Raw genomic sequence first — 23,511 nt, forward strand, 5'->3', positions numbered from 1 at the left:
GCATAGACAAATGTGAATTCATCCATTTTGGTCAGAATTGTGAAAAGCTTATAGTAGTAATAATCCAAGGAGTCTGTGGAAGTCAACGCACAGTGAACAATAAAATTTCATAGTTGGTAGAGAAAATAGTAATAAAATGGAATGCTGTCCTAACAAGTTACAAGGAGCCAGCTGTGAAAAGTCCTTGTGAAAATTTCTAGGTAGAGAAGGATGGTTTTGGAGGGTATGCCACATACACTTATCAGGATGGCGCCCATACTCCACACTAGAATAGGGCAGCACAGTAACACAGTGATTAGTCTTATGCTACTATAGGGGCTCGATTCCAGCCGTTGTCTGCAATGAGCTTGTACATTCTTCCACGTGGATTTCCTCTGAGTGCTCTGGTTTCCTCCTACACTCAAAATATGTCCAGTTATGGTTATTGAGTTGCAGGCATGTTATGTAGCATGGTAATTCTTGCAGGCTGCCCAGCACAATCCTCGCTGATTTCATTTGGTACAATTAATGCATTTCACTGTATGTTTTGATGTACCTGTGTCAAATAAAGCCAATCTTTAACAAGAGAGTGCAGAAACTGAGGTGATGCCTGGAATTTAACAGGCCCAACTACAATTAAACCACCTACAGAGAGGAGCTGGAAGTGCTCAAGGCCTGGTGTCAGGCAAATAACCTCTTCCTCAATGTCAACAAGCTAAAGCAGATCGTTTTCAACGTCAGGAGAACTAACCACTCACACCCATCTTTACATCAGCGGTACAGTAGTGAAAACTGCAAGCAGTTTCAAACTCCTGGGAGAATACATCACATACAACCTCTAATGGTCCCAAAACACACCATACATGATCAGGAAAGCTCATCAACACATCTCTTTTCTGAGGAGACTAAAAGAGAACTGGACTGTGCACATCTGTACTCATGACCTTCTACAGGTACTCAGAGAGCATCCTAACATGCTGCATCACTGAAACTGCTCTGGGGAAGACCCATCATGAAGGACTTATTTCTAGAAAGGTGCCAGAACAGGGTCAAGAAGATCATGAAAGATCTCACCTACCCTGTTCATGGATTGTTTGTCCCACTCCCATCAAGGAAGAGACTATGTAGCATCCACGTCAGGGCCAGCAGACTCAAAAACAGTTATTTTCCCAAAGCAATAAGACTGATAAACAACTCCACCCAATAACCCACCCCTCCACGTCCCCCACCACCACTTCTTTATTATTTCCTGTCAGAATTACCTCATCTGCAGACACTCTTGCTTCTAGCTTTCCTTTACGGGTATCTGTATATATATATAAAAACTATCTTATGTTTTTTTTATTATTGTGTTTCTCTTATTGGGGTTATTTTTGTGCTGCATTAGGTCCTTGGTGACAATTATTTTGTTCTCCTTTACACTAGTGGTCTTAAACAATCTTGAATGAGGCGATCGTATTGAAGTTAAACTGTATGAAATTGCTAATTTTTCTATATTCATCTGGTGATGGAATGTTAGAGAGCATGCTTTAAATTATTAGTTGCAGACCTTTCAGGAGTGAAGCACAGAGTGGTTGAACATAGAAATATATGTCTGCAAATATCAATGGTTGCCAGATCTGTTGTTAAATTAAACCAGAAACTGATTGATGCTATTAACCAGGGAAAGGGTGGGTCTGTGGAGCAAGTCTGTAGATCAGCCTCAATCATATCAATACACAACAGACTCAGGAGGCTCAATATAATAAACATAAGAAGTTCTCCAGATGCTCGAAATCCAGAGCAACACACACGCAAAGTGCTGGAGGAGCTCAGCGGGTCAGGCATCCTTTATGGAAGGGAATAAACAGTTAAGGCTTTGGGCCGAGACCCTTCATCGGGACTGGAAAGGAAGGGGTCAGAAGCCAGGATAAGAATATGGGGAGAGGGGAAGGAGTACAGGGTGGGAGGTAAGACCAGGTGAAGGGGGTGGGGGTGGATTGGTGGGAAAGAAGGGATAGTGGAAGTGGTTAAAGGCTGAAGAAGATAGGAGGGAATAGTAGAAAGAGAAGTAGGAGGCTACAACCTGCAGGCTCATTTTCAAGGACTCTTTACAACTCATGATCTCAGTATTACTTTGTATTTCCAGTTTGTCTCCTTTTGCATGTTGGTGGCTTGTCATTCTTTGTTTATGCATAGTTTATATAAACTCTATTGTATTTTTCTCCATAAATGCCTGCAAGAAAGTGGGCAGTATATGGTAACATATTTATGTTGATAATTTACTTTGAACAAAAATCATTCATAATTTTGGTCTCCATCAAATAATTGATTTTCAGAAGAAAAACATGTTAGTATATTTATTTCTCTGCTCAGGAAATGGATTATAAACTTTGAAGCCAGCATTTGAGTGGGTCTTTCCATTTCCGATCTGGAGCATCTTGCTTTAGCATGAGATAGATTGTTGTTAATCCAGAAAAAGGCTTTATGTTCAGCATTAAATATATTCAACGGGGAATTGTATGCCCATTGTGTGGAACTTTTGAAGGGTCTATCTAGTCTGCATTGGGGTTTACAAGTCTTATCATGAGGAAAACTTCAAATGCTGGATTCTGAAATAAGAACAGAAAATGCTAGAAATGCAGAAAAGGACTTGCAGAATCTATGGAAAAGAAACAGTTAATATTTCAGGTTAGACTAACTTGCTTTCTCTCTCCATTAGTTTTAGTTTTAACGTGAAATATCGACTCTGTTGTTGCCTGACTTGCTGTGTTTTCAGAGTTTCTACTTCTCTTTTGTTACTTTGAAATGACTTTCAGAGAAAGAGAAAACCTCCAAATTTTTTTAATGTAACTTATTTTCATTGCTTGGACTCTCTTCTCCTGTTTTGTTCAGTGTCCTTTATTTCATATTTACAGATTGGGATTGACAAGGTTTACAGGTAAAAGTCAGCCCCAGGCCCCGTTTATTGCGAGAAACCCATCCGTGGCCGTCAGCAGGTCTGCCACTAAAGCACACTCCAGAACAACAGGGCAACGCAAGAAAAGATATTCAAGGTCAGTCTGCTGTGTGCTAGATTCATAATAGGGGGCAGGGGAGAGGGGTGAGAGGGGTCAGTCTTTCTCCCTTGTTTCTGTGTGCCTATACCCTTCCTCCATTTCTCCCCCTCCAGCTATTCCCGCTGCTCCCTCAAGCATTTTTGCAACTGGTGAGTGAGGTTTGATCAATTCCAGACCCCAAGCATTCTTATTCTATAAACCTTTCAGTAGATCTTACCGAGCTTTCTAATAATGTGCCAGATGGACTTCAGTAGCAGTGGAGGAGAAGTTGGAATTGGAACAATGTATACATCGCAGTGCATTGAACTGGGGATTGTTGAAAGATCGGGAAACCCACAGAGGTGTTTAATTATGATGTTAGTTTTAAATGATATCATTAGAGGTTATCAAGGCAAAGCAATTTCCATTGAACCATTCATATGTAAAGGCAGCATTATTGGTAATCTTATGCTGTTTAATGATGTGGTTAGAGCTATGATTAGAATGATATGCTTTAACACCTACAATCCTAATGTTTAATATTTAACATCAAGTTACTGTGGGCAAAATAAACTATTCTTCCGTTAAGGATGCAAATCTCCTCTTTGAATCCTGAATTGCAAATTTCATCGCGTGTGTTTACTGCCCCGAGTTTTGTTTGGAATGTGACGAGTGTTTACAGAGTACTACTCAGTTTTGAACAATGACCATCTCTCTCTGGAAAGTTTTGGGGTGAAGTGAAAACTGAGAACTAGCCTGTCCCCATTTATATTTCTTGCAAAGGTTCAGATTTTAGACACTAAACTGTAGTTTCTCCGCAGAATCTCATAGACACTGATGTTCACAGCAAGTGACTCATTTTGTTTATGGTTTGACCAGAAGTAATAGGAGTATAGTTACCACGAGGAAATCTGCAGACGCTGGAAATTCAAACAACACACACAAAATGCTGGTGGAACACAGCAGGCCAGGCAGCATCTATAGGGAGAAGTGCTGTCGACGTTTCGGGCCGAGACCCTTTGTCAGTTAGTCCATTTGGCCCATCAAGCTATTCGATCATGACTGATTTATTATCCCTCTTAACCCCATTCTCCTGCTTTCTCCCTGTAACCTTTGACAGCCTGACTAATCAAGAACCTATCAACCTCCACTTTAAATATTTTACAATATCTGTTTAATCAAAACACTTAAAAATCATTCACAGAAAAGTTATGAAAAAGTAACATAATTATAGTTGACCTTTGTCTTTGTTTTAAAATGTTTCTTTATTTTATTCTGAATCTCTAAGATGAAGTAAGATAAATGTTTATTTCTTACAAATTGTTTTTACCAAGACCAAAAATCGGTGTCCATTCAGCATTAATTCGAGATTGAAATCCTTTAAAAACAACTTTATCGAGTCAGAAGCTCACGTGTATGCCAGTCTAGTGTGTGCAGCTGATTACATTTATTGTGCTTGTGCCCCTCATCATTTTCAGCTTGCACCCAGCTGTGACTGTGGTAATAACCGCATTCTGAGCCAGGCTCTCTGTTGTAGATCAGAGTTCACGCTGATAACTGACTCAACTCTTAACTTTGTGAATTGCTGCCAATTCATCAGAGAATTTTCCACAGAAGTAAACAGCCCATTGGAGAGTTCTGGAAGTGCTCAGCAGGCCACGCGGTCCTTGTGGCCAGGCAAACATTACAGATTTTTCATCAGACCTCTGAAAAGTTAGAGAGCTACAGGTTTTAAGGTGGAGAGCAGGTGCTGCAAGGGGAAGTGAAGGAATGTCTGGGCTAGGAAACAAGGATAGAGCATGGTAAAGGGATTAGTGAATCTCAGAAGATCAGTCTGAAGGAGTTGTAAAAGGGAGAAGCAATTAGATATTTGAATTTCCTCTAAATAGTATTTCTACATTCTCTGTGGTTTGTTGATGTCCACTCTGCTGAAACTTATATACTATGAAGTGTTAACTGTTTCTGCACGCATGCTGTATGACCTAATGAACATTTCCAGCATCTTCAGTTTTCTTTCTGTGTTCTAGCTTCTGCAGTACAGTTGGCAGTCCTTGTCCGGGGGGAGGATTGGTTCTGGGACCCCCCATGGATACCAAAAAGCGCGGCTGCTCAAGTCCCTTATATAAAATATATAAAGTATCCTCCCGTATACTTTACATCATTTCTAGATTACTTATAATACCTAATTACAATGTAAATGCTATGTAAATAGTTTTTATACTGTATTGTTTAGGGAATACAGGCAGTCCCCGAGTTACGAACATCCGACTTACAGACAACTCGTACTTATGCACGGAGGGAGGAGAATGCCGTCCACCATTTTAAGTCGGATCACGACGCCATCCGCCATTTTAAGTTGTTGCCGTTAACACTGTTGAGTGTGTAACTTTGTATATGGCTTAAATATTTCTTAGCAAGATTCACCCTGACTCCCCCCGCCCCCTCACCCTTTTCCAGTCAGCACCGCCCCCACTTGTCCCGTTTAACCTGTCTCAGTGCGGGTGGACTTTAGGACCCAGAGCAGCACAAGACCTGCTGCTGTATTTATTTATTAAATGCAATCGTGAACAATAGCCAGATCAGAAATGCTGATCATCTCGTTCCTAAAGAGAACTCTGATAGACCAATCAGATGGTTCACTGCTGCTCAGTGATAGAACATAAAATCCGCAGTTTTCTGTTCCGTTGACGGAAAACGATCGCGATTGGAAATAAAGTGGGAATATTAAAGCGATTGGAAGGAGGTGAAACGCCATCAGTCATTGGAAAAGCTTTAGGCTACAGTCAGTCAACGATCGGAACAACTTTAAAGGATACAGGTAAAAGATAAAGTGAGAATAATGGAGCATGTGAAAGGCCCTGCCCCGATGAAAGCTACAATTACTACTAAGCAACGCAGTGGTTTAATTATTGAAATACATACGTTTCTTAAGTGTTTTATATGCATAGAAAGGTAAAATATATACTATATACCAAGACAAGCGTTTGACTAACTGACGCTCAATGATACCAGATGTCCCTATTCTGACTTACGTACAAATCCGACTAAAAGATGGACTCAGGAACGGAACTCGTTCGTAACCCAGGGACTGCCTGTAATAACGAGAAAAAGAAGTCTGTACGTGTTTAGTACAGATGCAACCACCGCAGCTCTTCTGGGAACGCAGATGCTGCCTCGGCATCAGCCAATCCCAATTCTCCCGTGACCTTTAAGTTCTCGAGGCTGTAGCGCTTTAAATAGCTAGCCAGCTATCTCTTACTAGCTTTAAACTCCTTCCTCTCGCTGACAACACAAGTAGCGAACGAACGAGACAAGAGGCGAACAATGCTCAAACAACGAGTAATACTTTTAATCATCTGTAGATTACAGTACTTACAATATCTAATACAATGGAAATGCTATGTAAATAGTTACACGTTTTGGAGGAAGCTCAATAATACTAAAGTCAGGATCTGTGGAGGTTGAGGTCTGAGGACCACTTCGGCAAGCAACATGCCACTTTTCAAAAGATCGAAGATTTGTACTTTCTCGGCGAGAGTTAGCACTTTACACTCCCTCTTAGCCTTTGAGGAATTGCTTTGACCACTTAATTGCTTTTTAGGAGCCATTTTTTCACAGACGAGACGCGAGGCAAACAATGCTCAAACGAGTGCTGGAGAGAGAACTTCCGGGTTTTCCCGATCCACGGTTGGTTGAGTCCGTGCGTGCGGAACCCGCAGATAAGGAGGACTGACTGTATTTTGCTTGTGGAGTAGCTGATTTTACCAAAACAAGCTTAATTTTGGTCAACCTCTCTGCAATTTTTCACATTGATTTTTGTACAGTTACATTAAACTCCAGCGAAACTTTTATAAATCTCAGCCCAAACAATGCTGAGGGATTAATGAGCAAGTAATAGTCTGTGGTGTTGACATGGCATATTGGCAGCTCTTATTCCAGATTTCATTTGAAGAGCAGATGGTTGTGTCGTTATATCTGAGCAATTATGAGAAAGCAACACAGTGAATTTACAGTTGATTTGTGATCATTACTGTGATCAATGATTTCAGTGGAGGGCTAAATATTCCATCGAATGTTGAAAGGTCTTGATAGAGTGGATGTGGAGAGGATGTTTCCAACGGTGGGGAGTCTAGGACTGGAGGACACAGCCTCTGAGTAGAGGGGCGTCCTTTTAGAATTGAGACGAGGAGGGATTTCTTTAGCCAGAAAGTGGTGAATCTGTAGATTTCTTTGCCACAGGTAGCTGTGGAGGCCAAATCTTTACATATATTTAAATACATATAATCTTTACATATAGGTTGATAGATTCTTGATTGGTCAGGGCATGAAGGGATACAGGGGGGAAGGCTGGAGATTGGGGCTGAGAGGGAAAGTTGATCGGCCATGAGAATATGGCGGAGCAGACTGGATGGGCCAAATTGAAAGGTAATCACCTCCCTACCATCGAGGACATCTTCAAAAGGTGATGCCTCAAAAAGACAGCATCAGTCATTAAGGACCTCACCGCCCAGGATGTGCCCTCTTCTCACTACTAACATCAGGGAGGAGATGCAGAAGCCTGAAGGCACACTCAATGTTTTCGAAACAGCTTTTTCCACCTCCGCCATCAGATTTCTGAATGGCCAATGAACCCATGAAGACTACATCAGTATCTTGCACTCTTTCTGCACTACTTATTTACTTTTCCAATATATATTTCTGATTGTATATTTTATGTTTCGTACTGTACGGTTGCTGCAAAATAATACATTTCACAACGTGTGACAGTAGAGTCTGATTCTGATTCCCAGGAGCAGGTAAAAGTTTAATGGGAGATGCAACCAACTCTGTTTATCAATAACTGTGCCCATCCTTGACTTCATAGTGGCAGTTTGTCCCGTATGGGTGGCCAGAGAAACCAGAATAAATCCAGGAAGTCTCCAGTCTGCAAGAAACGATTTACATCAGGTAAGTTTTACATCTAACATGCAAAACCTAGAACTATAAGTTCAGGAATGGGCAGTAAATGCTGATGTTGTTGGCAATGGTCGTGTAAAATATGAAATGAGTTGTAGCATTCTTTGGTTTCATGATTTAGATGGCTATTCCTTTACATCTCCTTAATTTATAAATAAACAGTTTATTATACAGAGGGATCTTGGAGACCAAGTCTATAGCTTCCTCATAGTTGGTACGCAGGTTGATAGGGTGGTAAAGAAGACATATGGCATGCTTGCCACTATTAGTTGAGGAAATGAGTTCAGGAGTCAGGAAATTATGTTATAGTTTTATAAGCCTCTAGTTAGGCCACATCTGGAGTATTATGTTCAGTCTGGTCATCCCATTATAGGAAGGATATGGAGGCTTTGGAGAGGGTGCAGCCATGAAGCTGCCCGGAATAGACAGAAGGTGCCATAAGGAGTGAAACTCAATCGTTGTTTCAGGCTGAGACCCTTTTTCAGGGCTGGAAAGGAAGGAGGAAGATACCAAAAGAGATTAGTTTAGTTGGGCATCTGATTATTGATGTAATTAGTTTGACCTCTTCCTGTGCTGTACTCCTCTCACACTACAATGTGCTACCAGTTTTATTCATGGTGTTAGCCATTTGGTGCTTAGCTGCTGGTAGCGTCAGCCCATGATAGTAAGGTCAAGGAGGTTCTGGACAAAGAGCTGGTGGAAGACGATGACACATCACAGTGGCAGTGAAGGGGACGGAAGGCTGCAGCAGTGAGGGACCCCAGTCATTTTTCATTACATGCCACTGGACCCTGAGGCTGGTCTGTCAAGGACTGTGTGATGGATGCCAATACATCACCCTCCCCATGTTAAACAAAATCATACACAAGCATTCTCCATTGAGGGGATATACCCTTAGTCCCAAAGCGATAAGCAAGTGGTGAAGGGGACAGGATTATAGGTCCAGAAGCCCCTCAGAATGCGTGGACCTTGGATTGGCCTCTACAGACACTGAAGACCCACCAATAAACAACTCTTTTAGAGAATGTTGGACACATCTTGGGTGATCACTCTACTACCACTATTACTACTACTACTATTGCTATTGCTACTAACGACTAATGTTCTACCACTACTTTCAACTAACGACTAATGTTGCTACTATTTCTACTATTAGTGCTGCTACTATTACTGCTACTACTAGTACTACTAATACAACTAACTACTTGTTACCTATTACTACTGCTGCTACTTCTAACTACTACTAACTACTTACTGCTACTGCTGCTAATACTACTACTGCAACTATTACTAACTACTTACTACTGCTGTTTTATTACTTTTGCTACTAGTGCTGCTACTATTACTACTACTGCTTGTACTGCTACTATTACTGCTACTGTCACTGCTGCTTAAAAGTGGCTCAGCTGAAATGTCAGGCGACTCTGGCCATTTATAAGATGGGAGGATGTGCAGAACTTTTGGCTTTCTGTGCAATCTGCAGCATTTGCACTTTCCATCCAGGATTGTAGACGTTGTCTTGTCAAGCAGCTCAGAAATATGAGCTATAAATAGTATAGTCTGTGTGCACAGATGCAAGCATTTATCCCTTCCTAGGATAAGGGCTGAGATGGCCAAGCAAAGAATAAATATTAACATATGTATTTACTGTTCTGTGGTTGAAAATTGATGGCTTAATTTCAATCAGTATAATGAGAACTAGCTTAATCTTAGACATGGTGAACCTTACTCTGTTGCTCTGTGCCGTAGAGTAGAAGTTTCTATCTAAGTTTCCACATTAATACAAGCAATGATTTATTCCAATACATTTAGAATCTACTTCTGACCTGGGCCCAGTTCAAAGTACATTTATTAGCAAAGTATGTATACATTATACAACCTTGAGATATGTCTCCTTACAGGCAGCCACAAAACAAAGAAACTCAGTCGAACCAGTTTAAAAACCCAATGTGCAGAGAGAAAAAAAACAAATAATGTAAAGAATAAAAGTGAGCAAATAGCATTCAGAACTGAGGTTCGTGAAAGTGAGTCCACAGCCACGATGTCAGTCATCACTGCAGCCGAACCAGGAGCTCATCAGCTGCAGGGCACGGACTCAGTTCAGTGCAGAGGTGAGTAAAGCTCGTGAGCAGTGAGCTAAACACCGTCCCATCCCTCTCCTCCAGCCCCAGCACCAGCACCCTGACCTTTTCAATATGACCTGGCGCTCAAATCAGCTGAACAGAGAAGAGACTGGTATGGATAAAGCAGTGGCTAATTGGCAAGAAGCAAATAGTGGGAACAAAGGGAGTCTTTTCTGGTTGGCTGCCAGTGACTAGTGGTGTTCCACGGGGCGGGGGGGGGGGAGGTCTGTGTTGGGACTGCTTCTTTTTGCGTTATATGTCAATGATTTGGATGATGGAACTGATGGCTTTGTGGCCAAGTTTGTGGATGGTATGAAGATAGGTGGAGGGGCAGGTAGTACTGAGGAAGCAGAGAGGCTACATAAGGACTGAACCAGATTAGGAGAATGGGCAAAGATGGAATACAGTGTGGTGAAGTGTATGGCCGTGCATGTATGAAGGAGAAATAAAAGCATAGACGATTTTCTAAATAAAGTAAAAACCCAAAAACCTGAGGTGTAAGGGGATGTGGCAGCCCTTGGGCAGGGTTCCCTCAGAGTTAGTTTGCAGGTTGAGTCGATAATGAGGAAGGAAGCAAATGCGAGGTTAGCATTCATTCCGAGAAGACTAGAATACAAAAGCAAGGATGTAATGAGACTTTATAAAGCATTGTTGAGGTCTTTTGCAGTTCTCTATCTAAGGAAGGATATTCTGTTGTTAGGGTTCAAAGGAGGTTCACGAAAATTATTCTGGGATTGAAAAGTTGGTCATACGAGGGTCTATACACAGTGGAATTCAGAAGAATGAGGGATAACCTCATTGAAACCTAATGAATGTTGAAAGGCCTCGATAGAATGGATGTGGAGAGGATGTTTCCTATGGTGGGGGAATCTAAGACCAGAGGATACACCCTCAAAATAGAGGGATGTCCTTTTAGAATAGAGATGAGAAGGAATTTCTTCAACCAGAGTGGTGGATTTGTGGAATTCATTGCCATAGGCAGCTGCAGAGGCCGCCATTGTGTATATTTAAGCTATAGGTTGATAGATTCTTGAAAGGAGAAGGCAGAATATTTGGGCTGAGAGGGAAAATAGATCAGCCATGATGAAACGGTGGAGCAGACTTGATGGGCCAAATGGCGTAATTTTGCTCATGTATTTTATAATCCATGATCATTCCTCGTTCTTCGATGCAGGCTCTACCGCTTCAATCCACACTGGGGCCTGGGCTATGCCGCGGCTTGATTTACCCCATACCTGACCTTTTCAGTCTGACCCGGCACGTAAATCAACCAAACATCAGCTTGTTCCTTTGCTCTCAGGCCCAGGCCTCGCCTCGGTTCTGTCACTTCGAATTGCCTCCAAGTTCACTCCAGCAATAGCTAAATCAAGTACATTTATTATCTAAGAATGTATAAATTATACAACCTTGAGATTTGTGTGCTTTCAGGCAGCCACAATGCAAGAAACCCTGAAGTACTCAATTAAAAAAAAACAGTTAAACCTCTAATGCGCAGAGAAAGAAAAAGAGCACAAAACATGCAAACAGTAGAAACGAGCAACAACAACAACAGGATTCCCTGTGAATGCCAAGCAGCATATGTTGGCCAGATTCAGATTCAGTTTATTGTCATTTAGAAACCACAAATGCAATGCAGTTTAAAAAAATGAGACCACATTCCTCCAGAATGATATCACAAAAGCATATGACAAAACAGACTACACCAGAAAATCCACATAGCGTTTGGCAATCCCCAATCCAGAGTCCGGAGAGGCTGCTGCGTATTAATATCGCGCTACCATCTTAGCGCGTTCCCCGGAAAGGAGCTCCAAATCCACCAGACAAAACAAGACCAAAAACTAAAGCTACAAGACCTGCACAAAACCACATAGTTACAACATATAGTTACAACAGTGCAAACAATAGCATAATTGATTAAAAAAAAACAGACCATGGACACAGTAAAAATAGTCCAAAGATGTTAAAAGACTATAAGTTCGAAAGAAACCACCACACAGATTCCACAAGTCCTCAGAGTCCCGATTTGACTCGTCATCCCACGCTGGGGGTAGAAGGGAATACCCCCGCGATGAACTTCCACAGCGCCACCCGACTCAGCCTTGCAGACACAGCTCGCAGTGAAACTGACCTGACCGCAGCGTTGTTAGCCAGATGAGGTGCATAGTGAAAAGCATCAAGGAGCACAGGCAGTATATCCAGTTGGGTTACCCTGACAGTCAACATTTGTATATCTCCTGTAGCCTTGGGGTGACTACCTCCCTGTAGCTCCCGCCTGTCACCTCTTCACTTTCCCTAACAAGCCAAAGGTCATCGAGCTGCAGCTCCAGTTCCTTAACATGGTCTCTAAGGAACTGCATCTTGATGCACCTGGTGCAGGTGTGGCCATGGAGGAGGCTGGTAGTCTGTTGGAAATCCCACATATGACACCCAGAACAGAACACCAGCTCTGCAGATATGCCCAATATTCTCTCAAGAGTTAAGTAAGAAATAAGGAATTAATTTACCTACTTACCTTGCCGAAGCCCCGTTGAGTCAAAGCCTTACCACTCCCAAGATGACCCCTCCGCTAGACAGTACCCTTCTTTTATGGAGACTGGATTTTTAAAGCTCTTCGCCGGACTTGCACGGGAATGTTTCTAGTGTGTCTGTGTCGCTGTCCAGTCAAAGACTACTGTTGCTTTTTCAGGCTCCGCTCTGGCCCTGCATGGGAACGCTTCTACTGCAACTGCGCAGTACTCCAATCAAAGAGGTTGTGTTGTACCAGACCACTGATAATAGAAAGTTCCATTGAAATTCCAGCAGATAGCAGTGAACCAATTAAATAGCCAGATTCCAGTAAGGTGACACCCATCACTAAATCTACAAAGTTTCCAGAAAAATAGGGAGGTAACCGTAATCACTGAACAGTTATATGTATATAGGGGACTGTATAAAAACACAAACAAGCATAGGTATGTTAAATGACAAGAAAAATAAAATTTCTACCATTCAATCCAACAGTAATGATCCAGGCACTGTCTCTTTCCTCCACCCCTGCTTTCAGCTATTTCCAAATGAAGGAGCTGGCAGGTTCGTGAGATACACGTCTAACCGGTGAGGAGGGAGCTTGACACTGTGCCCAGAGAGTGTTGCCTAGGTTTTCTTTGCTTTGGGTGTGAACTTGGACTATAAACTTTTTTTCAGTCTTATAGATTTTGATTTTCTGTGTTTTTCGTCTGATCTTTCTCGTACTTTTGTGCAGGGAAGTGACGTTTGTGGGTTGATGTGCCTCTTTCGTTTATTTTTGAGTAGGGAAGTGAGATTTGGGGGTTGATGATCACGCTGCCTTTTCTTTCTTGGTTTCACGGCTATCTGGAGAAGAAGGAATTCAGAGTTGTATACTTTGATAATAAATGAACCTTAGAACCCTTGAACTGCCCTTGTCAGTAACTAGCCAGAGTGTACATCAGCTGCCTGACACATCGTTATTATGATTGTGAGCTTCAAATGGTAGCTCAAAGTACTTCACTACAATGGACCTCATCTGGAGGCCAACTGCTGAGGACTGCAGAAATTTTAATTTTTATTTCAATAGATAGAAGCAGCATTTCCTGAGTTGCCACCAAGCAGAGAAGGGCTGAGTAGCAGTTAGTGTAACGCTGTTAGAGCACTAGCATCCTGGGTTCATTTCTTGCCACTGCCTGTAAGGAGTTTGTAGATTCTCCACATGATTACATGGGTTTCTTCAGGTGCTGCAGTTCTTCCATATTCCAAAAATGTACGATTTAGTAGGTTAATTGGTCACATGGGTGTAATTGGGCGATGTGGATTCATTGGACCAGAAGAAGGGTCTGTTATGCTGTATCTCTAAATAAATAAATAACAATGACTCAATGGATAAATAATCCCAAAATATTCCTCTACGTTCCTGAGATAGGATTGATTAGGAGCAGTCAACTTGGCTTGGACAGGGAAATCCTGTCTCACAACTCTGATTTCAGACTTTTGAGGAGGCGACTAAGAAAATTGATGAAGGCTGAGGAATGGAGTTGGTCTATGTGGACTTTAGTAAGGTTTTTGACAAGGACCAGTTGTAGACTGGTTAAGGCATAAGGGATCTTGTTAAATCAGATCCAAAACTGGCGGTTAGACATGGATGGGTGTTTCTGACTATAAGGTTATAACAAGAGGTTGATGTCAATGACTTGGATGAGAACAGAGAGGTCTGATCAGTTTGCAGACAACAGGAAAATAAATAGAGGGTACAGAATGGAGAGGGTTGTCTAATGATATAGAGGTACACAAGTCAACTGGAAAAGTGGGTGGAGTGGTGGCAGATGAAGTTTAATCTGGAGATGATGCTCTTTAGAAAATCCGATTCTGTTAAGGCATTCAGAGTAAGTGGCAGCATTGATGGACAGAGATACCACAAAAATGGCAATATAGGTGGATAGGGTGGTGGAGAAGGCATTTTGTTTACTTGCCTTTGTAGGCTGGGACGTTGAGAATAAGAGTTGAGACATCACATTTCAACATTAGTTATACCTCAATTAGAGGATTGTTTTGGTCACCACACTCGGGGAAGATGTGGTAACATTAGCAACGGTGCAGAAGAGATTTGCCAGGATGTTGCCTAGTGACTGGAATAAGAATATAGCTATACACCTGTTAGTGTATAGTTATTCATAAATTCTATATATTATCTCTTTATTTGTCTGTAAATGACTGCAAGGCAATGAATCTCAAGGTAGTATGTAGTAATGCACGTATATCGGTAATAAATTTACTTAGACTTTGAAACAATCTCCTGGAGAAACAGTGTGTTGAGCAGTATCTGGAGTATTTATGAGGGAGGTTAGAGAATTGTTGGTTTTGGGTTGAATTCCAGAAAACAAGAGCAGCATTTGATAGCTCTAGGCTTGTGCTCACTGGGTTTGGAAGAATGGTGGGGTGGGCGGGGGAATCTCATTAAAACCTACTCAATATAGCAACCATGATGGAATGACAAAGCAGACTCAATGGGCTGAATGGCCTACTTCTGTTCCTATGTGGTTTGGTCTTATCAGGACTGGGAGAAGATATGACGAGGGTTGGGTAGTGGTAAAAGGAGACAGCATGATGGAGGCAGAGAGACAGAAGGGAGGATGCTGGAGGTGTTGGGGGAGGGTGAAGGCGGAGGCAGCTGCTGGGGCTGATAAGTAGGAACACAAGGCTATCAACGCTGAAAACTGTGGCATCTCTAGTTTATCTGCTGCCTGGAATAGATGGTTGTAGTTATAAGGAGAGATTGGATAGGCTGGGTTTATTTTCACAGGAAGGTAAGCTATGAGGTTTACAAAATTACGACAAGCATAGATGGATAAAAAAGAGTCTTCTTCCCACAGCAGGGGAGCCTAGAACTGGAGAGCACAAGTTTAAAGTGACAGGGAAGAAATTTAAAGGAGATCAGCAGGGTAAGTCTTTCGCAGAGGGGGGTGGATATGTGAAACAAGTTGCTAGAGGGGGTGGTAGAGACAGGCACAATTACAAAGTTTAAAAGGTATTACAAAGTTTAAAAAATACAATTAGCATGGTGATGCATAACAGCATAGATGACATAGGCTGAACGGACTCTGATTCTATGTCAGTTCACATTTCTGTTTCTTACTGTTTTACATAAAGATATGGTGTAAGTTTCAGTTATGTGTGACCTAACAATCCTTCCTTTGCACAGCGCCATCCTCCAGCCCAAGGTTCTGTCTGGGCAAGAGAAGTGGAACCAGTGGAAAAGTGCCAGTCATCCAGAGCTTTGAGTTCCTGTCCCAATCCGGTGTGAAAGATTCGCAACAACACTTGCTTCCTGAGCAGAGGACGTCAGAGATCATAAAACAGTAATTTCATTTGTTTGTTCTCATTTGGACTACCTGCATTTGAGATTAGAACCTTGTTGAGAGTATTGATTGTTGAGTAGCCTGATGTTGTTTCTAATCAAAGCTGAAGCTGACTCTGCAGTTTTTTTGAACACAGTTAACCTTTTTAATAGTTTTGCATTCACTCTTTTTGTTCTATTATAATTTGCTGCAGTCCCTGCTGGAATAGTGATGCTCCGGTACATGGAAAAGCCTTCCAATGTGCCCCACTCCGCTCAGTGACTGTTCAGCAGGAAACATGATTCTTTTATGTAGCATTATTTTGCTTCCTAATGGGATTGAGTTCTTCAGTCTCATCCTGTGGCTGTGCTGAGTTCCATGAAATTTTCCCAATTAACGCAGAAAAGCAATGTGGAACTTCTGACAGTCATACAATTTGTACAATTGCTTTACATTTTTGCTTCCAGTTAGGGTTCAATATTAATTTAAATAGAATATGATTTTTTAAATGGTTGGAGGTTTGGGGTATGCTCTTTACAGTTGATGGTTGATTGTTGTAAAGCCCCAATCCACAGGCATGTACGTGTGGAAAATTGTACTATGGCTGAAAAGTTAAACCCACTGAGACATGATACAGGCAGTATTTAACTTCTTATGTCTTGCCCTTTAAGAGATGGGGGAAATTCCAATAGTGCCATTCAGATGTAGATCAGTGAGCCTGAACAGGGACTGCATGCCCCAGTGTGAACTAATACCATAGAATTTCAGGTTCCTGCTTTTCGGTTGTGGACTCTTTTCCCCTGGAATATGCAGCGCGTTCTGCTGTAGTGAACAAGCTTTACTTTTTAACTTCGCCTTTCTCGTAGAACGTACCTTTCCATTGGAGGTTTGTGGCGTGGTACACCATTAACAGAAGTAAACATAACATCCCGCTTTCAAACGTTTTGTTGGTTTGGTTCGACTGTCTTTGTTAGGATGCATAGGTCTCCTGTGCAATTATCCTCCTCTTTGACACATAGAGCGTGACAAAAAACAGCATTCTTTTTTATTTGAATGAGCCACTCCTTTCCTCATGCATGGTAGTAGTAACCCTTCCACCTTTTCAGAGCATTGTGCTCAATTGATTGCATAGGTCATAAGCCTTTTGTTTTGCAAATTAATATTTTTATAGAAATTGATGGTTCTGCAGAAACACCATTAATTCTTCATAGGGAAAAGGAAGGTTCCTTCAGATTCTAAAGTGTGAAAATTGGTTGCTATTCTTAGCTCTGCCTACTGGTTATCCATCTTGTCTGATAATGACAGGAAACCTGTGTAGGAGAGTTTTAAAGTGGAAAAGCCGTTGGACTGGGGCGGTTCTACTCGCGTGACCTCAGAAGTCTGGGTCCAGTGGTACAAACAAGCATCACAAACTAGAGTCTTCCTTGGTTCCAGTGGATGACCATGACATTTTATGTGCCTTGTCATGACCTTCGCTCTGCATGGAGCGTTGCAGAACCGCCTTCCTGGCCATTGGGTCTCACTGTAGATCTCATTTGCCCAGAGCAGTCTTTGCATGCTAAGACAAACATGCCCCTATCTCACGGGGGTATGAGGCCGCCAGCTACCCTCACCTGCTTTAGCCCGCGTCAAAGTGGTTTATCGGGCTGTAGCCACTGTCGCATGCGAACAGCTACTTGGATCCACAGGTGAGAACTGAGTTTCCAGTGGGGATTAAAGGTGAGTGAGTTGCCCCAGAATGGATGTGACAAGCCCCTTCACTGGAGGTTCTACCCCTACCTGGAAACCCCATACAAGTTCTGTCCAATAACAAGGTTGCTGCTCTGTCTTGGCAGAAGATAGAAGTGAATGCTTGAAATCTCAGCAACCATGCAACCAACTGCAAGCCTGCCAAGGGCCAGTTGCTAGGCTTTTCCCATCTGTGACATATCAGAGATACGCGAAGGAAAAGGTGTACCATAACTAAAGCTTTCTGGGGGTTACCGAACATCGTTACAGAAGGATGTAATATTTTGAGGGTATAGACTGTTTTATCACCTCTTTTGTAATTCATCCATCTCCATTTCCAGTAATTCTTCATGTTAAAAAATTATTTTAAAAAACTTGGAATTAAAACTCCATTAAATGTAATTTAATCTGACTGTTTTCTTCAAAAACTGCTTCTCAATATTATTTGTCCTTGAACTTTATAATCTTCTCACTCAGATCAGAATGAGCGTAGGACAGGATATGGCGTTTTGATTGGTGCTCCGTTGGTTTACTACAAGCTACTTGCCATTCTACCCAATGGATTACTCATCTCAGTTCGAATCCCTGGACCTGGAAAGTACGACATAATGATTGGAGTAATAAAATCACAATGAATCTGTGTGCTTCAGCAATTGTAATCCTGGAATTACAGTAACAGTTTGGAAACTGAATTGCTATTCTGAAATGTGATTTTATGTTAGAATGAAAGAGCTAAATATAGTGAACTTTAGGTTTGTCAGTTGTTGTTTTGCTGTTAGCTGCTGAACCTTGAAAGGGAGATTACTAATATTTTGTATCAGATGTTCCCACCCCTTGCAGTGTGAAACTGAAGATGAACCAGACTGGATACATCTCCAGCAACTGGTCATAAGTAATGATTTTCTCATTGTAGAAACACATGGATTATGCTTAGACCATTAAATTGCCAGCAATCTGTCTAACAGTTTGAATAGTTCAGATATGCTGTCTTGCTGGATTTTTTTTCTATCTTCTGAATTATATCTTGAAGTCTTGAAATAAAATTTAGATAAAATTTTAAACATTATCAAACAAAAATATATTTTGTTTGACAATGATCATTTACAAATAAATGCTATTTAATGAATTCTTATGACGAGAATTGTAAAAATTGTATGTTAAATCAAACTCAACTCACATTGCAGCACTGTTTTTTATGGTGAAAATATTGTATTTCGAATGTGTATGCTACTCATGACATAGACTGAAATAGATAACATCAGAAAGATTTTGCCATTTATACTGTATTTCTAGCTATTCTATCTAGCCAGAGCTGTTGCCATTGCTAACTTTTAGCACTTAGTTTTCTGGCTATGTTTGGCTATTTTTTCCCCATCTGATGCTGGATGGTCAAGCAAGATGGGCTACAGAATTGCCACCAGCATTCCATAGACTTCCCACTGTCTGGAACAAATGGGGTGTGTTGTAAATAGGTCAAGATGTACAGAGTGGAGCAGCAGTTCGTGCTTTCTAGCTTCACTACTGAGCAGGAATGTAGATCAGTAGTGCCCGTCTGCATACAGCAAGCAAGCAATTCATAAAATTTATATATATATATAGCTTATAGAAAATTACAGTTCTGTTATAAACTTTTATTAATCTCAGTTTTGTACATTGCTTTATTTTTTAACTCTATTCATTGGGGACAATTGTGTTGTCCCTTAATATGTTTGAATGTAAAAGTACTGATTTTATTAGTGTTCAGAGGGCAGCCATAAAATGCAATCCTGAAGTTCACCAATCGCAGTTATGCAAGGCAGAATCTAGTTCACTGTTAATCATTCAGATAACAACTAAACTTTATTGAGTGAAATATGCAGCCTGGTTTATCCTGGTTTATTCTATCCCTCTGCTGTGCTTTATGCACTTGTTGTACAGTGATCTCAAACCATGGTTCAAATATACTGTGGAATTTATATTTACCAACCCCAAATCTGGTGGAATGACACTCTCCTGACTCAAAGCTCTCTGAAGTTATGTGGCTTACTGCCTCAAGGCCAGCACACGTCATTAAGCCGTGGCACTTCTCAGAACCGACATGATGCTCGCAGATGTGATCTGTGGAGACTTGACTGCTGACCATGTTTTAGAGACTCTTCAAGTTCTTCTCAAATGTGAAGGATCCACTATCTGATGTCTGATTCAGCAGCCAGAAAGGTTGACTACTGGGGACACCAGCTTGGTCGCGTTTCAGAGAAAGATAGAGGGTTAATTATGAGGTCCTGAATGCAGCATTTGCCAGTTAAGCATCCAGCGTTACCCTAATCTGTACAAACAGCCCTAATGTAGTGTGAAGTAACTTGCAACTTCTTGGCTTTGAATTTCTAAGCTGCATCCCTTGTAAATGGGTTGTGATCTTATCACGCACTCCAAATGTGATAGGTAAAATTCAGTTGGATTTAGTGGCTGGTTCTCTTTCTTGTCAAATGTGCTTATTTTTTATTAAATTGTTTACTAATGATTAATTGTGTTTGTTTTCTGTCTAATCATATTCATTGGTCGTATCTCTAGCTGAGAGAACAGGGTAGACTGTGAATTTATTAAATCCAGTATTCACTTACTTATCCCGCTCGGTCATTCATCTAGTGCACTTGTTTGGATGTTTCCAATAGTAGGAGAGCGTAGGACCACAGGGGCAGCCCCAAAATAGAAGGACGTACCTTTAGAACACAAATGAGGAGGAATACCATGAGCCAGAGAGTGATGAATCTGTGGAATTCATTATCATAGATGGCTGTGGAGGCCAAGTCATCGGGTGTATTTAAAGTGGGGATTGATCGGTTCTTGATTAGTTAGGGTGTTAAAATTTATGGAGAGAAGGGATTGACACGGAAAATAAATAAGCAGTGATGGAATGGTGGAACAGACATGATGGGCCAAGTAGCCAAACACAACTCCTATGTCTTAGTGATATCAGCCAGAGGGTGTGGAGGGCAATCAAGGTGTGTGTCAGATCTTGGGTTAAGAATACTGGGTACAGGACCAGGGGCAGCAGGAGTCATAGTGGGAGGAGGGGTGTGGGATGAAGTGCTTGTGTGTTTCAACTTGTTTTGTCAGACTGAAACTTAGCACCTAAATCCCAGTGCATTCTATTTCCCCACCCCCATTAAACCCGCCAGGTTTGATGAAAATGTTGTACCATTGTGCAATGTAAATAACGGAAAGAAATGTACATTGGGGTATTCAACTTTAAGGAGTCCAGAAAATCGGAGAGTCCACCACCAAAGTTTTGTGGGTTCCAGACTATTGGAATTTTACTTCATCATGTCCATTTAAATGTGTCCAAATGCATGTATTTGTGCCTCTAAACACAACTTGTAAATAATAGAGCCTTGAATTTCAAAATTCCCTTTCTTCCCTGTCCCTTCCTTCCTAATGAGTGAGGTTTCAATTCTGGCCTTTTGGTCAACACTGAATTTAGTTGTCCCTCTAGGGGTGACTTTGCCTTACATTGCCAAGGCCTTAAGTTCTAAAGTTACTTACATGCACTTCAAAGTTCAAAGTAAATTTATTATCAAAGTACATACATGTCACCATCTAAAACCCCCGAGTTTCTTTTTCTAGTGGGAATACTCAATAAATCTATAATGGAATAATAATTAATAGGATCAGTGAAAGACTGCACCAACTGGGGTTTCAACCAGTATACAGAATGCACAAACTGTGCAAATAGAAAAAGATATAATAATAATAATAATAATAAATAAGCAATAAATATTGAGAACACGAGATGAGTCTTTGAAAGTGAGTCCATGGGCTGTAGGAACATTTCAATGATGAAATGAAGTTGTCCCTTTGGTTCAAGAGTCTGATGGTTGAGGGATAATAATTATTCCTGAACCTGGTGGTATGGGTCCTGAGGCTCCTGTACATTTTTCCTGATGGCAGCATTGGGAAGAGAAAGTGTTTTGGGTGGTAGGGGTCCCTGATGATGGATGATGCTTTCCTGTGACAGTGCTTCATGTAGATGGATGGGCAGGGTTCAACCCATGATGGACTAGGCTGTATCCACTACTTTTTGTAGATTTTCCATTCAATAGCATTGCTGTGTCCATATCAGGCTGTGATGCAGCCAGCCAATATACTCTCCTCCGCACATCTTTAGAAGTTTGTCAAAGTTTTGGATATCATGCCAAACCTTCACAAGCTAAAAAGTAGAGGTGCTGTCATGCTTTCTTTGTAATTGCACTTGCATGCTGCACCCAGGACAGGTCGTCGGAAATAATAACACTGAGGACTTTAAAGTTGCTGACCCTCTCCACCTCTGATGAGGACTGGCTCATGGACCTTGGGTTTCCTCCTCCTGAAGACAATAATCAGCTCCTTGGTCTTGCTGTCGTTGGATAAGAGATGGTTGTTATGGCACCACTCAGCCAGATTTTCAATCTCTCCTATGTGCTGATTTGTCACCACCTTTAATATTCCCCTACAACAGTGCTGTTGTCAACAAACTTGAATATGGTATTGGAGCTGTGCTTAACCACACAGTCATAAGTGTAAAGTGAGCAGAGCAGGGTCTAAGCTCACAGCCTTGTGGGACACCTGTGCTGCTGGAGACCATGGAGTTGCCAATCTGAACTAACGCCGGTTTGCAAGTGAGAAAATCAAGGATTCAATTACACAAGGTGTTATTGAGGCCGAGGTCTTGAAGCTTATTGATTAGTTTTGAGTGGGCGATGGCGTTGAATGCTGAGCTGTAGTTGATAAAGAGCATTCTGCTGTATGCATCTTTGCTGTCTAGATGTTCCAGAGATGAGTGAGGAGCCAGTGAGTTGGCATCTGCTGTGGACCTGTTGCTCCGGTAGGCAAATTGGAGCGGATCCAAGTTGCTTCTCAGACAGGAGTTGATGTGTTTCATCACCGACCTCTCAAAGCACTTAATCACTGTGGATTAAGTTCTACTGGATAATAGTCATTGAAGCAGATTACTACGTTCTTCTTGGGCATCGGTGTAATTGAAGTCTGATTGAAGCAGTTGAGTTCCTCAGACTGCCAAAGGGAGAGGTTAAAGATCTCAGTGAACACTCCAGCCAGTTGATCGGCAAAGGTTTTTAGTACTAGACCGGGTATCCCATTTGGGCCTGACGCTTTTCATGGGTTCGCTCTCCTGAAGACAGCTCACATGATGGCCTCAGAGACTGAAACCACAGGATCATCGGGGGCTGTGGGAGTTTGTAATGGTTCCTCCATGTTTTGATGGTCAAAAGCATTGGGCTCATCTGGACATGAAGCCCTGTTGTTACCCATGTTGCTTGATTTTACTTTATAAGATGATATTAAAGCCTTGCCACAACTGTTGAGCAACCTTCATTGATTCAGGCTTAGTCTGGAATTGCCAGTTCACCCGTGAAAGGGCTTTTTTTGAGATTGTACTTGGATTTCTTGTAACTTCCTTGCTCACCAGACTTGAATGCCTCTGATATGGCCCTCAGCAGATTGCAGATCTCCTGTTAATCCATGGCTTCTGGTTGGGGAAATCTGAATGATTTTGTGGGGACACTATAACTATTTCAATAAATAAACTCTCCTGTTTTATGCGCTTCCTAAAATCTATTTTTGACTGAGACTTTGGTCCCTTCCCATCTGGAGATCACTGTTGTAAAGCACCTTGGGGCATTTTTGCTTAGTTGATGGTGCTACGTGAATGCAGGTTGTAAGTCAACTGAACAGGTTTCTTGCACGTGTAAGGCTGGAGCCTACAGTTGGACTCCAGCTGCCACTTAAATTGCAAAATCTGGGAAAATTGACTCCTGACTTCTAAAACTGAGAGTCTGAGGAGGTGACGACATGCACAGTGTTTGGGAGGGAGTAAGACCAGTTCTTGGCTCAGGCTCTGAAACT

The 23,511-nt window shown here is 41.6% G+C and overlaps 1 protein-coding gene across 2 annotated transcripts in view; it reads left to right on the forward strand.

The window, feature by feature from the left end:
• LOC140719431 (kinesin-like protein KIF18B) overlaps positions 1-20,122 on the forward strand; it is a 123,743-nt gene extending 103,621 nt beyond the window's left edge. The window contains exons 16-20 of one of the 2 annotated variants that reach the window (XM_073034098.1): positions 2,877-3,014; positions 7,861-7,943; positions 9,854-10,063; positions 15,768-15,924; positions 18,109-20,122. In XM_073034098.1, the coding sequence (XP_072890199.1) occupies positions 2,877-3,014; positions 7,861-7,943; positions 9,854-10,063; positions 15,768-15,924; positions 18,109-18,118 (598 nt within the window). In that variant the 3' untranslated portion in view covers positions 18,119-20,122. The remainder of the gene's footprint in view (positions 1-2,876; positions 3,015-7,860; positions 7,944-9,853; positions 10,064-15,767; positions 15,925-18,108) is intronic. The other variant, XM_073034099.1, reaches the window with a different exon arrangement.
• The last annotated feature ends 3,389 nt before the right edge of the window (positions 20,123-23,511 follow it).

This window comes from Hemitrygon akajei, chromosome 31 (assembly GCF_048418815.1).
Source record: "Hemitrygon akajei chromosome 31, sHemAka1.3, whole genome shotgun sequence".
NCBI classification, from domain to species: domain Eukaryota; kingdom Metazoa; phylum Chordata; class Chondrichthyes; order Myliobatiformes; family Dasyatidae; genus Hemitrygon; species Hemitrygon akajei.